Consider the following 21,490-nt stretch of genomic DNA (forward strand, 5'->3'; position numbering starts at 1 on the left):
GTATATAATGTCATGTTAGCTTGCTATTTTCACGTATTACTTATAAAAATCGCTTATAAATTTGAAGATGAAATTTAAAAATAGGGACTAAAGACGAAATTCCCAAAAAAAGGGCTGATAAATGATTTAATTGGAGAACATGAACTAAATCTATAAATTTAGGCATAGTATAGAACAAATAGTAAAAATTTAACCAAACAAATTTAACTTCGACCATTTGAAAATTCAAACAAGATAAAGATTAAAATTAATCAATTCAAAAGTACAAGATTAAATTGATTAAATTAAAATATAGGGATTTAATTAACATCCCCCCAAAAATAAAGAGCTAAAGGTTTGCCCTAACAAAAAAGCTCGAAAAACTCATGCACACTTAATGGCAGATATGTTGATCATATGATCCTAAAAACCCTATAAACACATTGGGATTCCCATTCTAGATCGACAGACATGTCAAGATTCATTTTTTAGATCTTGCACTCTCCTGACCGATTACACCTTCCTTGATCAACAACAAAAAAGGAAACCCTAAATCCTAAAATAACACAAGAAACAACAAACAAGAAACTAAAATATAGTACTAAATAAAAGGCTTAATTCACAATTTTACGCCTAAAGTATATATGTTTTCTCACATAGGTACTTTAATTTCTTTTGTTCCAATTTGGCACCTAAAGTACACTTAAGTCTCCAAATTTGGTACCTAAAATATGCCATTGTTAATTTTTTTTTTTCAAACGTTGAAAAAAATTTCCTATAGCTAATCACAAAGTGCCATGTGGTGTCTTTATGTAAAAATAAGTACTTTACTTTATTAAATGTATATACACATTAAAAATATATATAAAAATAAAAATATAAAAATTCAGAAAAATATATAAAATCTAGAAAAAAACATATAATTTATAAAATTAAAAATTAAAAAATACGATAATTGAAAAGAAATTAGTTAAAATTAATAATATTATTACAAAATGTAACTTTTAAAAATATAAATTTAAATAAAAGGTTTTAAAATATTTTTTATAAAATTCTAAAATATATAATTGGTGGAGCCATGAAACTTAAATTATGGGTCAAATTTTGAAAAGTTAAAACGTTTATAAAAGTCATATAAACTAATAAAACAATTTATGATATTATTTGATGTAAGACTATTACGTAGCCTTCATACCAAGAAGTTGGAAATTTTTATCCACTCTAGTAATTTTTTGAGAAGGTTGTGATTGCTAGGTAGACAAGACACTTTTTACAAATATGCTTTTTCTTATATTATCTCTATCATTTGCATGATAATTTATAATCTTAGAGGATAAACTTGACTCATTTGACTCTTTTTTATTTTCATATTGGTTTGTATTTCACTAGCTATTCATTTGTTTCTTATTGTTGTTCTTCTTCTACTTCACTAGTAGACTTTAGAACAATAAATTTAAGCCTTAAATACAAAAGTTTTCATGAAACCAACATACAACAAGTATTTTCTTTCACACAAATAAAAATCACTTAAGTGCTTTTCGTGTGATGAGAATGCAATATATCAATTTTCAAATACAAGATTCATAATAACCACAATAGCAACAACAATTTCTAAATAATAAAAAAACTGAATTTCTAATCAATATTCTAGAAATTCAAGATTATAAATCAATCAATCCTAATTTCTTTAAGGATTTTATCAATTAACCTATAAAATTATTACCCAATCAAGATGTTAGGAATCTCATGCAAAATCAATATACCAAAATCATTCAATCAATAAAAAAACTAAATCTTGCATAAAATCTTAATCTACCACAAAAGCTTGAAAAGAAAAAAAAGTTGTTACCAATTAGTGAGACCCACTTAAAACTATTGAAAGATTAATCACCTTTCTTATAAAAATACTAGAGAGAGTATGTGAGAGAATAAGATAGATTTGAGATAAAAGTAATGAATGTCAAAAGAAAATAAAAGGATTAGAGATTTTTGAATCTTAGTCATGGAGAGGTTCGTTTATTTTATATGAAATAACTTTTATGCTTAGTAAACATACAAATGTTTAGTAAGTTCAAAGGAATTATTATGCTTATCCTGATCACTTAAAAATATGACAACTACCAATCGTTTTGGCATAAAATTTGACTATTCTTGGCACATAATGTCATAACTAGTCACATGTCAACATTAACATTCAAATAGGTTAGACATACTTACATACCATGAATAAGATCACTTATTACTAAAGTAATCACATGTCACATATCAAATTATAAACATATATAGTTTCATATTCAACACATTTTCAAATTTTCCCATTTCAATTAAAATAAATATCATCCGATGGAACTCTATTAAAATGGACTCGGATACACGGGTGACTGAGTTGCTCATCCGAGCAGAAATTACATCAGGTTACCTGTCTGACTAAACCTATGTTACATATAACTTTAGAATATGCAAACAAGGCTAGATCTCATTATATTACCTAAGAACTTGCAACCAGGTTAGATCTCATTATATTACCCGAGAATCTAAAACAAATGATAGATCTCATTACATTACCCGAGGGTTTGCAACAAAGGCTAGATCTCGTTATAATCTGTACAAATGCGCATATGGCCTTATTAGCATGCCAATCGTATCCTAAGATTTTAATAAGTTCAAATAGGCATCAATTACATATATTTCAATATCATGCTTGTACTTAATAATTTTCATACATTTATGCCCTATAGTTACCCACATGTTTCAATTTATTCCTTTCTAGTCATAAGTGCCAAACTACTAGTATATCACTATATACTCAAACATATATATATATAAATCAAATTAAATGCAAGTATACTTATCACACAAGATGAGTTAGTAAGTTCCAAGTGAGCTTACCTATTCAAAACACCAAAACGAGTGAATTCTTTAAAGACTAACTCGAAATTTTTGCATTTCCCTTATTAGCTCCACTTTGATTCAAATCTTGATCTATACAATTATTTCATACAACCCATCAATCCCAAACATTTTCATACCATTTCATTATATGCATGATCCTATATAATTTCATTTTTTGATTTCCCTCATATTTTACATTTTATTCGATTTAGTCCCTGAACTTGGGATAGACATAACTTTCAATTTTTAGCTTGGATTAAAATTCAATTTCATATATTATCATTAGGGACATTATAATTTCTATTTTTAACATTATTTTATGACAAGTTTTACATTTGTTCAATTTGGTCCTAATGTAGTAAAGTTAACAAACAAGCTAAATTAAATTTATAGTTTAGTCCTTTTCATAATCTAAGCTTAAAGCCTATCAATTTCAAGTTTAATTCTTCAAGAAATCAACAATGACAACTTTCTAAAACTTTAACAGTTTCACAAATTGGTAAATGAGCTAGCTAAATAAAGCTTCCATAACCCCAAATCTATAAAATTTACAAGAAAATGACTTAATTTTCCTTACCTATTTATGGCCGAAAGCTTCAAAAGCTTGGGAGGCTTTATTTTGCTTCAACAATGGTGGATGTCTAAGGTGGAGAAGGAAGAAGACTACTTTTCTCTTTCTTTCCACCAAAATTTAGTATTTATATGTTAATTAAAGTTTAATTAACTGAACTAATTACTAATCATGCTTAATATATTTAACATCACCACTCACTAACTCCTATTTGAAAATGGTTTATTTACCATTTTGGACCTTGGCTAATTGCCATATAAATCCTCAAGTCTTTAGTTAAGTAAAACTTTATAGCTTTTACAATTTAGTCTTTGGGCCTTATTTAACTATTAATTCGACAAAATTACTCAATCAATCTTCAATATATTTTCATATCATCTCTGTAAATATTCATATCTAATATTTATGGGCTCGGTTTATGAAAATGGGATTCTGAAATCTCATTTTCTAGTACCATTGAAAATCGAGTTGTTACAAGAAATCACCTAAGGCCGCACGGATTGTGAGACGAAAGTTCTAGCTTCGTGACACATGAAAGATGTTCCAATTCAAAAGCGAAGATAAAAGAAAAAAAGACGAGAAATCATTGTTCCCATTGTTAGTTCATGCCCTATTATAAAAGTTAAAACTTCTTTCCTTGATACTTTTATTTCATGAAATTTATATCAGAATAAGTTTCAATTAGTTACCATTTTAGAATGACAAAGTAATTGTGTGAAAGCAATGTTGTGAAATTTTTTGAAATAATTTCTTAGAAAGAAAAGAAAACAATTAATTTTTCCTTTTCGTAAATTTATTGGTTCATTTTTTGCCATTGCCTTTGTGTTAGCCTTGAAACTTCCTTCCCAACTTTCTCCCTTGCTTGATGTCGCACCAAGTTAGAGCATTATCAAAATTTCAAATAACACCATAAGAAGAGATTTTTAGGTTTTTTTATGGTACCAATTTAAACTTGTTGATAAATAAAATGTAGAGGGTATCATGCATATTTAAAAGTGAGTGAAGCAGTAGTACATTTCAAACCAAGATCATCACCCCAAAATTGAAAAAGAAAAATAAAGAATCTGTTAGATTCTCAACTGTACGACCATCCTAACCAAGCAAGGTGACAACGATCCTTTGCGGACAAGGTGATCCAATCACTGAGCCACCAAAACAATAATCACGCTGTGATCACACACTCTTAATTTTTTAACTAGACTTGGAATCCTGTCTCCTTAGGATCGTTAAGGATACAGATGTACGAGCCTGTAGAATAGATCTTGTTCAAGTAGACCTGATCATGGGTCCGCCCGAAAAGTGAGAGATTTTGGGCAAAAATATAGGCTTGAAAAATGATTTGGACAAAAAATAATGCATGTTACCTAAATGGGTTGGCCTTGGGTAGAATTTTTCTAGCTCGGGCCAGGCCCAAACATGTTGTTTTCCTGCTGTTTCGCAGTTGTTTCACTGTTATATTGCTACCATTTTGTTATTATTTTGTTGATATTGCTTGGATATTGTATAACTACTCTATTTTTGTTATTTTTGCTACTATTTTAGAGGCAATTACTTGCTAAGTTGCAACTATCTTAGTGTATTTGATGTATTAAATTTCATACAAAAATAATATAAAAGAAATAATATAGACGAGGTAGGTCGGGCTCGGATTTAGCATTTTTAATTTGGATCAGACTTAAACAAAATTTTAAACTCATTTTTCGGTCTAATTTAAAAAAACGGATCTAAAATTTTGTATTGGTTCAACCTGAACCCGATCATGAATGAAGTAAGGTGGTTCCTCCTCAGCTTTTAGTTCTCACTCAATTAGGGCACGTTTGGTTCGCTGTATTGGAATAGAGGCGTATTGGAATAGAGGCGTAATGGAATAGAGACGTAATAGCAAATCAATTGTTTGGTTGAATGTAATGGAATAGAGGCGTAATAGTATTCTTGTGTTTGGTTGAATGGAATGGAGGTGTAATAGCATAAGGGAAAAAATTAAAATGACTAGAATACCCTTAGCAGAAATTTGTTTAGGTAAATGATTATTGTTATTGTTATTAAATTTTAATAAGATTATTAATATCAATAATAAATAATTTAATTATATTTTAACATAATTATTATTATATATATTTTAATTAAAATATATAATTTAATAAAATTCTTAATAATCAATATTCTTATATGAATTTACTCAAATCATAATATATGATACTATAAAATATAATTTAACATAATTATTATTAAATATATTTTAATTAAAATATATGATTTAATAAAATTCTTAATAATCAATATTCTTATATGAATTTACTAAAATTATAATATATGATACTATAAATTATAATTTAACATAATTATTATTAAATATATTTTAATTAAAATATATAATTTAATAAAATTCTTAATAATCAATATTCTTATATGAATTTACTAAAATTATAATATATGATACTATAAAATATAATTTGAAATAATTATTATTAAATATATTTTAATTAAAATATATGATTTAATAAAATTTTAATAATCAATATTCTTATATGAATTTACTAAAATTATAATATATGATACTATAAAATATAATTTGAAATAATAATTATTAAATATATTTTAATTAAAATATATGATTTAATAAAATTCTTAATATTAAATATTCTTATATGAATTTACTAAAATCATAATATATAATACTATAAAATATAATTTAAAATAATTATTATTAAATATAATTTTCTAAATATAATTTAATATTTTTTTCTAAATATTTTGTAAAAAGAAATAAATTTAGTGGCAGATTACTTACAGCACGTTTGGTTAGCTGTATTGGAACAGAGGCGTAATGGATTAGAGGCGTAATAGCAAATCAATTGTTTGGTTGAATGTAATGGAATAGAGGCGTAATAGTAATCTTGTGTTTGGTTGAATGGAATAGAGGTGTAATAGCATAATGGAAAAAACTAAAATGACTAGAATACCCTTAGCATAAATTTGTTTGGGTAAATGATTATTGTTATTGTTATTTAAATTTTAATAAGATTATTAATATCAATAATAAATAATTTAATCATATTTAAACATAATTATTATTAAATATATTATAATTAAAATATATAATTTAATAAAATTCTTAATAGTCAATATTCTTATATGAATTTACTCAAATCATAATATATGATACTATAAAATATAAATTAACATAATTATTATTAAATATATTATAATTAAAATCTATAATTTAATAAAATTCTTAATAATTAATAATCTTATATGAATTTACTCAAATCATAATATATGATACTATAAAAGATAATTTAACATAATTATTATTAAATATATTTTAATTAAAATATATAATTTAATAAAATTCTTAATAATTAATATTCTTATATGAATTTACTCAAATCATAATATATGATACTATAAAAGATAATTTAACAAAATTATTATTAAATATATTTTAATTAAAATATATAATTTAATAAAATTCTAATAATCAATATTCTTATATGAATTTACTAAAATCATAATATATGATACTATAAAATATAATTTGAAATAATTAATATTAAAATATATGATTTAATAAAATTTAAAATAATTATCTAGATTCAAATTTAAGAATTATTTACATGAACAAAAATATAATATTTGTTTCTAAGTTAATTATTTTAATAAAATAATTAAATATTTATATAACGGTGTTCTCATCTTTTGGTATTTTTATATGCAATTTTAAAGATTGAATCCAAACTTAAAAGAATATTTATTTGTAAGCATTTCACCGGTTTACTTCAACTCAATTATTGATTAATTTTTAATAAACATAAATTCAATAACCATTACTATTATCTTCTGAATATTGTACTGAATTTTAGACAATTTTTTATTTTGAGAAAGGAGTTCATCATAAATGCATCACCCCTTGTCTAGTTCTCTAACCAAAGCAGGATAAACAGAATGGAACAAAAGAACAGCAAGTAAAAAATAGCTGTATCTATCGAACACTGCATTTCAGGGCTTAAATTAAGCATATGTCCCAGTCCATGATCACACAATTTTGAGACAAGATTGGAAGTTCATTGTAGTTTAGATAATTGATTTATACATGGAATTAATTTCAAGTGTTGTTTACCTCTGATCCTATAGGCTGATATACCACAGACTTGCTATTTCCAAAGTTGAAAACTACCCTCACAGCCGTTAATGTATTAACAAAAAATAATAAGACATGATGTAACTATCTAAGATGTGGGTTCGCTACCGCTCGGCTCATCCAACATCTCAACCACAGGAGCATACTGCACAAGTTAAAAGCAGGAATGGTGAGGGATGATATTGTTTATATACATATATATAGAGAGAGAGATTGAAGTTCATGGAGATGAAAAAATCAGAGAGAGACCTCATCATTCTCTTCAAAGTAGATTCCATCAACTGCACTTTTCTGCTGGAACTCCCATCCTAAACTATTTTCAAGCAGCTCTTTTAATTTCCTTGTCTGCAAAATTCACATATATTGAAACTCAGGATTTTCACTTCACATAATTTACTTATACCTGCCGCTTGCAAATAAATAATTGCAGGGGACTAAAAGTCATCCACATTCTCCCATCAGATACTAGCCAAATCACCCAAGGATTTTAAGGGTTTTCATATACACACAGTTCAGGCAGTCTTTATATCTAACAATCAGGTTTAATTAGTTAAAGATTGAAGATAAAAAGTACTATATGAATAATAAGCCTAGTCTCCATTTGTCACCATTGACTCCTTTTAAGAGGAGGAAAAAAAAAGGAAAGGGATAACTATACGGAAGAAATAGGTGAAGTGTAAAAACCTTCCTAGTTCGTAACATGTTTTGGCAAGTATAAAATTGGTAAGAATTGAAACGTAGAAAAGCCAGGCTTAGAACACATACCCATGAGAGAAGATCTCCATCAACAACTGAAGCATCTTGCACTAACGAAAAGAAATCCTGTGATTCCACCATCAAACTACTTATCAATTTTGGTGTAGGCTAATGTTACTAAAAAATGGTTACTTTAAAGTTAGGTACAAATGAAACAATAAGTCAGGTGATCCTATTTCTAACTAAATGCCAGAACTTGACAAAAAGATGCAGGTTTCAACTATTTCAAGGAAAAATAATCATGCTAACAATCAGTCAACACAACTACACATCTAAAAACCATGAAACTACCTTGCAGAAGCAGTGCAGAAAGCTATCAGAAGAAAACCATGAATCATCCAATAATGCTGATGTCCCTGCCTCTCCAACACTACGATCTTTCTGAAGTCCATATTTTAGATATTAACACTAAACTATAAACATCAAGACAGGAAAAAGGGCATCATGTGTTGTTGACAGACAGCATATGCTGAAACTAAGAGAGAAAAAAGATAGCTCCAATTCAGTATGCATAAACTTGAATGGAGTAGCAAATATTTGTTGATCTAGGCATACAACTCTTACCATAATGTGCAGAATTATATAGTTAAGGCAAATTTACCCAAAAAAGGATCCCAGATAAAGAAACGATAAATTCAGAAAATTACCTTTGTGAACAACTGACTCCTGTTTGAAAAGGCTGCAAAATATATACAACGGAAAAGTCAAGGCCAAATAAAAATAACAAATCCATTTGCTATATACTAGCATTAAGTAATTTAAAAATGAAAACAAGCCAAACATTTGAATATACATGAAGGGAGGAAACGTTTTTATTGTAGTTAAGCAACACAATCCTCTGGCAAGAAGAAAGTTTAACCTATAACATTTCATGTCCAAACAATGTTAAAGAGGGAAGAAGAAAAGAAATGAGATCACTTTGGATACTATAATTTAACTGTCTAAGTGAACTCACAGTGTTGATATCAATATCCGGAAAGATGTTCTTGAACACCATAGTCGTGAGCCTTAATTGTTCATCTGCTGCTGCAAAACCAGACAGAACAATCTGCCCAAAGATATATTTAGAATTACTACCATGAAGGTTCCATACAAGTTAAGGCATAAACTCAAAGAAAGCACGAGGTTTCAATCTCTCTTTAGTTATGTTTTAATACAAAAAAACACCACAATATTTGGCTCATAAAAAGACATCCATTTCTAAGTTATACAAGCAGCTAAGAATTACAATAACCTAACAAGTTCCACTGCTGAGACAGTGTGAGTAGAAGAAATTACCAAAGGAGGATTCTTGAAAAGATCCTGCGGGCAACGAGGGCGCAATTGAGAGTAGGGCCTTGAGGGGTCTTTGCAACCCTAAGGACAGGCGAAGTTTCGATTTTAGATAAAACGAGGAAATGGGTTACACCCATTGGCCCTGCAACATTCAAAAAGTCTTTCAGATTGTTCCTTTTCTTCTCCTGCAACCATTAAACAACGACAAACAATAAATCTAGTTAAAGAGACAACTTATAAAACAACAAAATTTCATTTTTTTAAACAAAAAAGAGGGAAAGGAATTACCTTGAGTTTGAGAGCAGTATAAGGAAGCATCAATTTTCTCAAATCCATTTGAAGTTGCCTAAGAGGACCAGGAAGCTTCCCCCTCGAAAACACAGAACTCTTCCAGATTTTATTCCCTGTGATATGGTCTACATTCGGTTGCTGTTGCCACAACCTGTTCGAATGAAGTATTGAAAGAGGAGAAGGATTTAGGGCTGGGTTTTTGAAGAAAGGGCAATTTTCACTGGCAACTGCTGTTGGGATTACTCACAGGCGATCTGAGACGGTGGAGATTTGGTTCGAAGAAAACTACTGTTGATGTTGGAAGGGAGAGGGTGGGGTGGAGCAGCAGATTTTGGCTGGGGAGGGTAAAACAGAAACGATTAGCTAATCCTTACTTTTGGAACAGAATGGCTAATCGTTGTTGAAGCAGAGAAAATGAGGAATACATCCGTGTTGTAATAGGCCTGTAATAGGCAATACATCAAACCAAACACGGGATTAAGTGGGGATTAGTGGGGCCCACAGAATAGGGGTGTAATGGCTAATCCATTACACCAAACCAAACATGCTCTTAGTGTTAAAAGTCAAATTAAGCCGCAAAGAAGAGTAATTTGTGTTAGTGAAAATTACATTTCTCTAAGATCCTATAAACTGTGGCAGCATATACTCATTGAAACATTTATAAATTCCAACTTTAAATATGAACTTATGGAAATCAAAGGCATTTATGCAGCAAGTATATTATGGGAATCTAATATAAATTTGCTGCTTTATAGTGAGCTTGTTAATTTTGAATAACTTTAACACTTCCACACTCCTCAAAGTTTTACAAAACCTATGGCATTCCATAAACCAACATCATCTCTCTAATGCTTCAAACAAACAACATCAAGTAACCTGTCCTGGAGCATGCGACGAACCAAAACCGTTTCCCAATCACTTTTGTCATGAGTCATCATATTCTGGATCTGTTGTACAATCTGCCAACAAACTGAAAATTAGTACCATGGCAACAAATTCACCATAATCGATTCTTCCATTCTGTAGAAGCATAAAATCTTGAACATAGCAAACCTACATCAACAAAGAGCACAAGTTAAGCAAAGATTCAAAATCTTGAACATCTAATCCCGAAAGTAAGTCTTCAGCATCATTTACGATCTCACCTTTTTAAGTGATGCCTCTGACATTCCTATAGGTTGATAAAGATCATCTCCACCACCAAACGCACAAGTAAAAACCGCAACTTTGCAACTTTGCATATAACTTTTGTCTTCATCAGATATTTTAAAACCACCATTTTCACTATAAAAACTGCAATGTATAACGGCAGTCTCATTCACCTGACCAAACAATTTTCATACAGATATAAGCATAATCTAAACATTGGGAAATTTTCTTTGCTTTTAAGTCTTTTAGCTTCTGATCAGTGATGTTCTTTTGTGCTTTTATCATAACCACACCTTTTGTTGCTACAGGAATTTCATTCTCCACCGTGAGCATCACCTAAAGGTAATGTCCATCAAATTTCAACAAGCAAAAGAACCCTTTGTTTTGACTACAAATCACTTAGAATCATTGTTATTGTCATATTTTGGTATGACATTTGGAATAAAAGAAAGCAAAACAACCCTCTTCATACCAAAATGCTTTAAATAAAAGAAAGCTTATAAAAACTGAAGTATGGGAGAAATTTGATGCATAGAAATTGAAACATTCTTAGCTATATATATAGCCTTACAAAATAAACTAAGCAGAAACTAGCCTTACAAAAATTAACTGAATCCTAGCAGAAACTAGGACAAACACCAATTTCTTTTTCCTTTTTTAAGTTTTGCGTGCAATAAGTAGACTTATGTATTACACTGCTTTTCATCCAATCGTCGCCATTATTTTGTCGGACTACAACTTTGAGTTCGATTTTAGAGATGATTTTGCTTCTACTGCAACACTCTGCAAAAGAATAAAAAAGTTGGAATGTAGATATCACATTAGTATAAAACTAATTTAATTTGATGCTTTTGTAATTTTTTCTTCACGATTTGTGTATTTAATCTGACAGTTATATTCCATACTCTATTCATGCAAATCATGCAGATCGATCCATATTTTTTATCAATATGATATAAACATTGCATTGAGTTGAAACTTAATGTGCATTATGAATGCAATTACATTGTTGAACCATTCAAACAAGCTTTAAAATAAGGATAAGAGTTCTTAGTTCTTACCAGTGGCATGCCTTTCATGGCTCTTTCTTCCAAATATCTCGATGGTTTAAAGTAGCTACCGTACCTTTCTGACCATTTCTTGAGGCTCAAATAGATATGCTTCGACCCAACTGTATCTGCCCAGAACATGATACCACCACTGCAACCAAAGCTATTGTTTTATAAGACATGGTGAAAATAAGAGATCATGTAACTAACTATAACATAGAGAGTGCAAGAAACCAAATTCATTTTCTTATAGCAAATAGTGACTGAATTTGGCAGGCAATCTATTAGCAAATACTGATTCTTAATAGCAAATCCTATAGTAGCTAACTATGGAACCATTAAATTCTCCAAACTTTAGAGACTATTCTTGAGTTCAAGTTGCAGAGACAAAAATTGGTGGTGAAGTAGTTACCAGTAGGATGGGAAGCTCATTCCGAGTATAGATGCAACATCAAGGTCTTATGCTCGAGCAACGACACCCTCATCCAAAACACGACATGCCTCGTTAATCGTTGGAAACAATACCATCTCGGTAATTTCTTCATCTGTAACTGATATAGGCTGTTGAATGAGACCCAACAAAAATAAATCAGAAAAACAACGGAAGATATAGAGTGTTTTTTTGTTCTTAAGGCATTGGCACACAGAATGCTTCCAGCAGAAAAAACATTGTTAATATACCTTTGAAATTCAAAGGTAGAAGACGTTTGTAGCTTCGCTCTAACCTCTGATTCTGGAAATGGGTGGAGCCGTGAAGGACCGGAGGTGGATCGGTGGAGGTGGATTGGTGCCGGAGGTGAAGGTTGATTTTTGAATTGAGGAAAAAGGGAGTAGGGCATTTGGGCACGGGGTTAGGGATTCTGATTTGGGGAAGAGGGGAAACGGGAAATGGGTGTTAAAGACTTGTTCAGAGAGGGAGCTGAAAAGAAGAAGACTTGGAGGGTAAAACAGGGAGGGTAAACTGAAGCAGCATCTAAACTGAGCAAAAGGAAGGCATTAGAAATCGAGTTTAGATGCAAAAGGAAGGCATTAGAAATCGGTGGATTTCACCGATTAGGTCAGTAATGGTTTAGTCCCGTAATAGCAATACATTGAACCAAACAACGGATTAAAGGCGTAATAAGTGAGGCTCACCGATTAGCCAGTACACCTAACCGACATGGTGTTACTGTTTCCTTGATTTTTCTTCTCCGTGTACAGTGTTAGTGTAGTGCCCGACGCGTGTCTTCCATACTCTCTTTCTGCCACAATGATTGGATCCACTCACATTTTATTTAAATTATTTTATTCCGGCTATTACAATATTTTGACTATTAGCCTGTTTCGCGCTTTCCTCGTAACATAATTTATCAGGAGCAAATATAAATTAACTCTATGCACCCAAATATATGAGAAAGCCGCTCAGCACTCCAAAATGGACTGAAATTGAGTAATCTCATTTGCTTTTAGTTTCTACCGAGGTTTTCATCTCCTCTTTATTAAGCACAGTAAACAGTAAAAAAGAAGAAGTCCAATATGTACCAGTAGGCAGTTGCACTTAATTAAGTATACAAATGTTTCCTTTATTCCACTTATTTTTCCCCAACTTCAAATTCTCATGCCAACTTGTATGAAACCAGATTAGATCATCTTCTTCGACTTTGCAGAATCCTTCGTCCCATGCTTCTGCATCAAGTAGTCATATTAAGTATCCTTAATAATTCAGAAAAGTTGTTTACATGTAAGAGAGAGATTGACTTACACTACTACAAAATCAGAATAATTTTTTATATTTATTCTTAACTTTTTATATTATTAATATTTTAATAATCTAAGTGTTATATTTCTTGTTTCATTTATGTAGAATTATACACATCAAATTTTGAATAAATTAAAAGTATCTAACTATTTATCTTATAAAAAAACTTTCGACCCTTAAATGCATGTTAATAAAGAAAATATTATGGATTAATATGATAAAGATATCATAACCATTAAAAATTTCCATGTATGACAAATGTAATATATATTGATAAATTCAATAATTGAATTGTTAAAATATTAATATGATGAAAATGTTAATGTAAAATGATTACATTTAATTTTACAGTAATATATGCAGATTTCTAGTATATAAATTTAGCAGAAAAGTTGGGAAATGAATACTACCTTCCAAGCATCATAATTGCGGCCTGAGGATTAGTCCCAGGGGAGAAACTAAAGGTAGAGGCATCTATAACCCTGAGTTGATCCAATCCAAGGACCTTGTAATCCTTATCAACAACCTTCCCAATTTGGCACCCTCCATGGTAATGCCAAAACGTCATCACAGTGTCTATGCAATATTGTTCCAAGGAAGTTGTCGCATTGGGATTTCTTCGTCTCAGGTTCCCTGCCCTGTTCACCGTCATATTTATAAGATCTTGTGTTGTCATGTTTCTAAAACGAAATCTCGACAACGAATCGGAATTTACGACGTTGATGACGGTTTGCATGCCACTGACGCACCTCCTTAAGTCCACTGCTGCCTGGAAGTAGTTAAACCTTAGCTTAGGGTTGTCACTTGCATTTGTGTTTTGAAGCTCAAGATAACCCTTTGAGATTGGACCGAAGATGGTCTGTACGAGAAACGCTTGGTTTCGGGTTGAATTGGCCATTGCTTCTTGTGATGGGTTGGAGGTTTGGGGCTGAGCGCCACCGGAACCAGAAAGGGCAGAAAGATCAAAGCCGTTTAAGGATTCAAAGTAGTTACTGGTTTTGTTGATGCCCACAACTGTAGCTAGGGAGAGAGGGATGTGCGTTGGGTAAGGAATTATAAGACCGTTTAATGGTTTATCAGCCATCTCTCGGCCTACCATAGGCTGGTCTAACACCACTTTGATGCCCAGTGACCGAAGCCTAGCGGTGGGACCAATGCCGCTCAGCATTAGCAATTGTGGACTGCCAATCGCACCTGCCGACAATATGATCTCACTGCGATTGTTTGACTCATGTTTTAAGTATGCAATGTGCCTTCCTCCATTTGCATCGTAAAATATTACCCCATCAGCTTTTGGTCTCTGTCCATCTGCCACATGAATTTATAATATAATGATATTAATTAGTGAATATATGAATTTCATGATTATCATTTTAATTCAAAGTGTACTTATTTTAAAAAGATTTTCTTTTTATATCTAAGATATTATTATTTTTTGAAAATTACAACTTACTTATCATTATAATTAATGAATATTACACCGATATAAATATATAATTTAATAACTAAGTCAAATAGAATGGATTTATATCAAAAATTTGAGCATGAGATCTCAACTTCTTTTTCCCTTTTGCTATTCTTAGTTCTACTTCTTTTCTCTGCCTATTTTCTTATTTAAACAAACAAAATCATAAGTTTGGGATTCTAATATAAATATATATTTGGCATTAACTCTATAAAGCAAACATTATATTTGGCATTAGTAATAAAATCTAAAATAAATATATATAGTTAATAATCAAATTACACCATCTTATATTTGGATAAATATTTTAAATTTATAAGAATAATTTAATTTTTAATATAGTAAATAATTAAAGGTACTTAGTTTATTAATTAAACTCGTACTTTTATATATATTATAGATTATAAACAAATAAATGGTTTTTTATTTTTTAAGAAAATAGATAAATTACTCAGATGAGCCTCTTAATTTATTATCTTTAATTTTAAAATAGTGAATTTTCTTTTTAAATTGAGTTGATATATTTTATTTCGTGATCTCAATTCATTTCAAGACATAAATATAATCTTTAATATTAATATAAATATATAAAAAATACGGTATATTATAGTTTGAGGTTCCCAAAGTTTTTGAATATTATATTCTTTTGGCCTTCCAAAATTTTTAATTTTACTCCTAGAGAATTTGTAATTTTGCATGCTAATGTTAACAATTTTAGTTTAAATTTAATTTACTTTATTAATTTAATATTTTATGGGTTCATATTTGATGCATTGATCCTATTTAATTGCATATACTATTAACAAACTAAATGATACAATATCATTAGAAATAAAATTAAGTGATTTAGTTTTAATTATCTTTTCAATTAATTAAATGAATAATTTACATTAATTGTGATTGTAACACCCCAAAATTCTTAAAATAGAAAAAAATGCTATTTTGGGAAAGAATAAGCGTATTGAATGTGAAATACGTATTTGGAAAGGATGATCATTGAAATTGATAAGGATTAAAGTGTGATTTTTGAAATTTGGAGGGCTAAAATGTAAATTTACCATTTTAGGAAAAGGGCGAAAATTTAAGAAATATTTTTCTTATGAATGTGATATGGATATGTATTGATATGTGGAGTTGAAAATTGAGATATGTACTAAATTGAATAAAGTGAAAATTACAAGGACTAAATTGCAAATTTCTCATTTTTATGGAGGAAGGCCCTAGATGCAAATTTGCCATTATTAATATATTTTTGGAGACAGGTGTAAAGGATAATTAAGCATGGATGTGTTGAAATATGATTGGTTGATAAGATAAGGATGAAATTGAAAGAAAAAGAGTGGAATTATCTACAACTCAAGCAAAGAATAAAAGGAAAAGAAAAGAGAAAAGAAAGAAAAGTTTTCCATGATTTTTTTGAATTCTATATTAAAAGTATAGATCAATTTCATCATCTAGAGTGTTATGAGATCATTTTCTATCATAGAAACCATTTAATTGAAAAAGAAAGTGAAGCAAAGAGCTTAAGAAAGTGATGAGAAAGTAAAGGAGAAAGGTATAATTTTCTCAAGATTTTCATGTTATTTGGAAGTAATATCATGTAGAGATTATACTGAAAACATGATATTGATTATGTTTCATATATTTAAGTATGAAGAGAAAGAAGTTGACAAAGGGAAAAGGAAACTTTGGATTGAAAGAGTTAAATTTAAGTGAAGAAAATAGCAAGTACTTAATTGAATTTTTGTTTGCTTAGCTTAATTTAGATGTTTGAGTATTTAAATCTAATATGAAATAATTAAGTAAAGTATTAATTTGAAAGTATACTAGAAGTTATGTGATTAAGTTTAATTATTGTAAGAATTATGTTTAAATATAAGTAAGACATAAATGTCAAATTTATAAGTATGATAAATTAATATATTTATGAAATAGAATATGATTATGATTATTGAGTATGGATATTATATATATATATATATAAAAGCATGTTAGTAAAATAGGAGGAAAAAGAATTTACATGTGCATATGTATCAAAAAGAAAATTCATAAAAATTAGTATAAGCTTTAAGAATTAATACAAGTTAAATATAATAATTTGAATGGTGACAAGTATGATATATGATATGTAATACGCTTTTTGGTGTAATGAGGGGCCGGGGATTTGGTTGGGAAAAGAGTTGGTGAAACGTGGGTATCAACGGGTTGAAGGAGATTTGGAGTTTTGTTTATGTTTATGTTCTTCAGAACATGGTGTTCTGGTTGGAATCGAGAGTTTTGTTATTAGAGTTTCGTTAAAGGTTAAGAGTTCTGTTTTGGCCTAGGACTCTAGGAGTTTTATTATCGAAATTCTGATTATGATCACAATTTGTTAATGATACATGTGACATATGTGAACACGTGTGAAACTATATGATTAAATGATAGATATGAATATTGAATTTAATCAAATGATTTATGAATTGAATAGTAAAAATACATGAATTAAGATAATGTTACTAGATAGTATAAGAAACTTATTAATTTATTTTAGTTTAAATTATTTAATTATGTTTAAACGAATGAATGATAAGCTATTGAATTTAATTAGGTACTTATTAAGTTCTATGAGCTTAATGTGTTTGTTTTTAAATGCGTAGGTGAAAGATAAGTTCTAAGAAAAATCAAGGAAGCCACTTCAGTTCGGATCGCATCATTCCTCAAGCTTCTGGTTCAAGCCGTTTGGTGTATAAATTTTGGACCTTAATTTACCATGTACTTGGGCTTAATAGTAATACTTGTGAATTATCTATGAATGATAATATTTTGTGTTATAAATTACTACGATTATAATGAAACAAGAATAAATTTAAGGGGTCAGTTTAATGTTTAAATGTAACATCTTTTACTCGGATAGGTGAAGAGTGTTTCAGTTGATATTAATGCTTTCATTATGTGCTCAAAGAAATCAACTCTCAAATTTTACATTTTATCTTTTTAATGCATGTAATTTTATATTTTTATTTTATAATATAAAATTATTTTATGTCCATTTTAATTATTTTACTTAATAGTATTAATTTTAATAATAAAACTTTAGTTGATATAAAAATTTAAATGAGTTGAGAGGTTGAGCTTTTGCCTGCCTTTTAGCTTTCTCTTTGTAGGTCGAATATTTAAAATTAAAGCATGATGTCAAATTTAACTTTTAATGATTATATTTTATTATTTTTATTTTTAATTAAATTTAACTAAAAATAAAGATTAAATTGACAAAATAATTAAATATTGAGGATTAAATTTCATATTAAAAAACAAATGGAAGTTTTTGGGATAAGAAAGGATTAAACAATTAAAGTAAATAAAAAAGAAAAAAAAGGTTTGAGTACCTTTAATGGTAAATGTGATCTTGTGCACAACAGCATGCAAGTAAACCTTAATCATGGTTGGATTAGCATACTCAAGCAAATCAGCGGCAGTATGTCGATTCCCATTTTTATCAAAAATAGTTCCACTAGTTTTAGTCCCATTTAGATGAGCATACGTAAATCCATTATCGGGCAGAACCCCAACTTCAAGCAACCCGTTTCTCACAGCGGTTTGCCATTGAAACGCACCCGGCTTGTACACTATCTTCTTTTCAACCCACTCGTAAGACTCATTTGCTAATGCTTCATCTATACCTGCTTCTTTTAGGAAGAGTGTCTCGGCACGCGAGTAAAACCCTAAATTAATGACTGTTCCGCCGCCAAGGACGCGTGCTCGGTTGCCAGGAACTCTGTCCTCCGATATGAATGATTGAGAGATTGAATTGGGAGAGTCGTCGGTAAGAGTGGAGATGACGTTTTCCATCCTAATCTTGGTGGTGTTGGTGTAGGGCGATCCCCCTCTTTCCAAGACTAAAACTTTTGCATCTCGTGCCGACAATGTTGCCGCCAATGGACAACCGGCCGTCCCTCCGCCGATGACTATGTAGTCGTAGAATGAGACTTCTGGAGCTGAGGTTGCTTCTTGGATAAAACTATATTTTGGAGCTGCAAATGCATATATATATATATTTATATTTAATTCATATAAGTAAGAAAAAAATAATACATATAAACCTAAATTGATATCAATTTATATATAGATAACAAAAGTTTGCTTGAAAGCAACTCCTAAATATTTTAGATTGCATGCGATCACTTTAATTGACAAATGTAACTTCATAATTATTGAGATTTTTACCAGGCATATCACTATGAGAAAAAGTGACTATCTGCTTTTCTTCAAATTTAATACCTTTTTCTGCATAATTGAGGCCATGGAAGTTAGCAATTACAACCATAAAAACAAGTGCAAGAAACCTCCATGAGTACTTCAAACCCATTTTTTTTTATGATTTTGCTTCTAAGAGTTTTCTTTTTCCTTTTTGATAGTTTATGTCACTATATACCACACTATTTTCACCTTAAATGTCCAACCCCTACTAGGTGTATTCATTTGCCTATCTTTATTATTATTAGTTTTACTTGGAAAAATTGGATTAAAATTTTGAAGGTGTGGTTTTGTATTAACATATATTAGGAGGAATTCAGAATTTTTTAGGAAAACTTGAGTTATATAGTTTTATGAGAATTAAAATGTAATTTTAATAATGTATTGACATATATTTTATAATTTTAAAATAATTAAATTAAAAATTTATCATTTTAGAGGCTCACTATAATTTTATCATTTATTTATTTAAAAATTTTAAAAATTTCAATGGTTAAAACACAATTTTCCATTTGGGTCCATATTTGCCTCACCCTTAGCGCGGTATCTAATGATAAATTGCTTAAGTAAATGATAATTTAAAATTAAAATTAACCATTTTACCAATAAATGCCCATTTCTAATTTTATTTACAGAAATAGGCCAATTTTTCATTATTTATCAGAAAGGGCCGAAATATGCAAAACGCGTCCACGTAGGAGCGTTTTTGGGTGAAATTTCAGCAAATCGCGTCCCTGGGGGAGCGATTTTGCCATGTTAGCACAAAACGCGCTGACATGGAATCGTTTTGTTGACGTGCCAAAATCACTCCCCCAGGGACGCGATTTACTCCGTGGTTTTTCTAGGGTTAGGGCTTTTTGTATGTTTAGTCCCTAGGGTTTTTTGGTTTAGGGTTTTTAGGGTTTAGGGTTAGAGTTTTGTTAAAAATAATTTAGGTTTAGAGCTTAGGGTTTTATAAAAATAATTTTGGTTTAGAGTGTAGGGTTTAAGAATTTTAAAAAATAAATGAAGGTTTAGAGTTTTTTTTAAAATTAATTAAATTAGGTTTTAGAAGTTTTAAATAAATAAATAAAATTAGTGTTTAGAGTTTTTAAGAAAATTGATTAAATTAGGGTTTAGTTTTTTTTAAATAATTGTGTTTAGGTTTAGAGTTTAGGGTTTAGGGAGAATTATATTGACAATAAAGATTTTATTTTTTTCTATAATAGTTTTAGAAAAATTAATTTTGAGAATACAGTTCTGAAAAGATAATGTCAAAAATACTTCAAGCAGGATGCACTGTCAGCAAAATTACTGAAAAAAGCTCTCACGTGGACGCTCTTTTTCTACAGTAGTTCCTGGAAAAATAATTTTGAGAAGACGGTTCTGAACAAATAGTGTAAAAAATGCTTCAAGTAGGATGCATTGTCAACAAGAATACTGAAAAAAGCTCTCACGTGGACGGTCATTTTCTACAGTAGTTCCTGAAAAAATAATTTTGAGAAGACGTTTTTGAACAAATGGTGTTAAAAGTGCTTCAAGCAGGATGCACTGTCAGTAAAATTGATGAGAAAAACTTCCACGTGGACCCTTTTTTTCTACAGTAGTTCCTGTTTGGCCTTAGGCTATAAATGAGTCAAATTTCATTCTCAGGTTACATAAGTTACAACAAGAAAAATTAGAGAGGCTAAGCAGAATATAAATTGAAGATGAGTGAACGTATTTGTGTTGTTATTTACTATGATGGTGAGGTCCGTGACACCAAGAACGACATTGTTTTTTTATCGGAGAACACAACCTGACTGGTTTTTAACCAGAACATAGATTTGACAGAACTTCGTAAAAGAATTAGGCGTAAAATCTTTGAAATGACGCCAATGAGGGTTTCGTCTATTAAGTATCAATTTTGTGCTTCAGTTGATCCCGTGACATATCACTCATTTGATATCAAAGATGGTCGTAGCTTGGA

At 29.8% G+C, this 21,490-nt stretch overlaps 1 protein-coding gene, 1 non-coding gene and 1 pseudogene across 7 annotated transcripts; all 3 read right to left on the reverse strand.

The window, feature by feature from the left end:
* Window positions 1-4,503: 4,503 nt before the first annotated feature.
* Window positions 4,504-4,726, reverse strand: LOC128034406 (small nucleolar RNA U3). Its single transcript, XR_008190530.1, has one exon. It is a non-coding gene; the product is annotated as a small nucleolar RNA U3 (small nucleolar RNA).
* Window positions 4,727-7,408: 2,682 nt separating this feature from the next.
* Window positions 7,409-12,942, reverse strand: LOC128033987 (uncharacterized; annotated as a pseudogene).
* LOC105777130 (protein HOTHEAD) lies at window positions 11,569-19,713 on the reverse strand. Of its 6 annotated transcripts, XM_012600200.2 has the most exons (8): window positions 19,513-19,689; window positions 18,675-19,319; window positions 14,252-15,149; window positions 13,238-13,768; window positions 12,785-13,076; window positions 12,516-12,664; window positions 12,116-12,254; window positions 11,569-11,837 (listed from the first exon to the last, which is right to left on the reverse strand). In XM_012600200.2, the coding sequence occupies exons 1-4, from the start codon at window positions 19,652-19,654 to the stop codon at window positions 13,729-13,731; spliced, it is 1,725 nt and encodes a 574-aa protein (XP_012455654.1). In that variant the 5' UTR covers window positions 19,655-19,689; the 3' UTR covers window positions 11,569-11,837; window positions 12,116-12,254; window positions 12,516-12,664; window positions 12,785-13,076; window positions 13,238-13,728. The 6 variants fall into 6 exon arrangements, with proteins under 6 accessions (XP_012455654.1, XP_012455657.1, XP_052477965.1 ...); XM_012600203.2 differs by having other exon boundaries at window positions 12,785-13,768; window positions 19,567-19,713; XM_052622005.1 differs by having other exon boundaries at window positions 12,829-13,768.
* Between the last annotated feature and the right edge of the window lie 1,777 nt (window positions 19,714-21,490).

Source organism: Gossypium raimondii, chromosome 10 (genome assembly GCF_025698545.1).
Source record: "Gossypium raimondii isolate GPD5lz chromosome 10, ASM2569854v1, whole genome shotgun sequence".
In the NCBI taxonomy this organism is placed as follows: Eukaryota; Viridiplantae; Streptophyta; class Magnoliopsida; order Malvales; family Malvaceae; genus Gossypium; species Gossypium raimondii.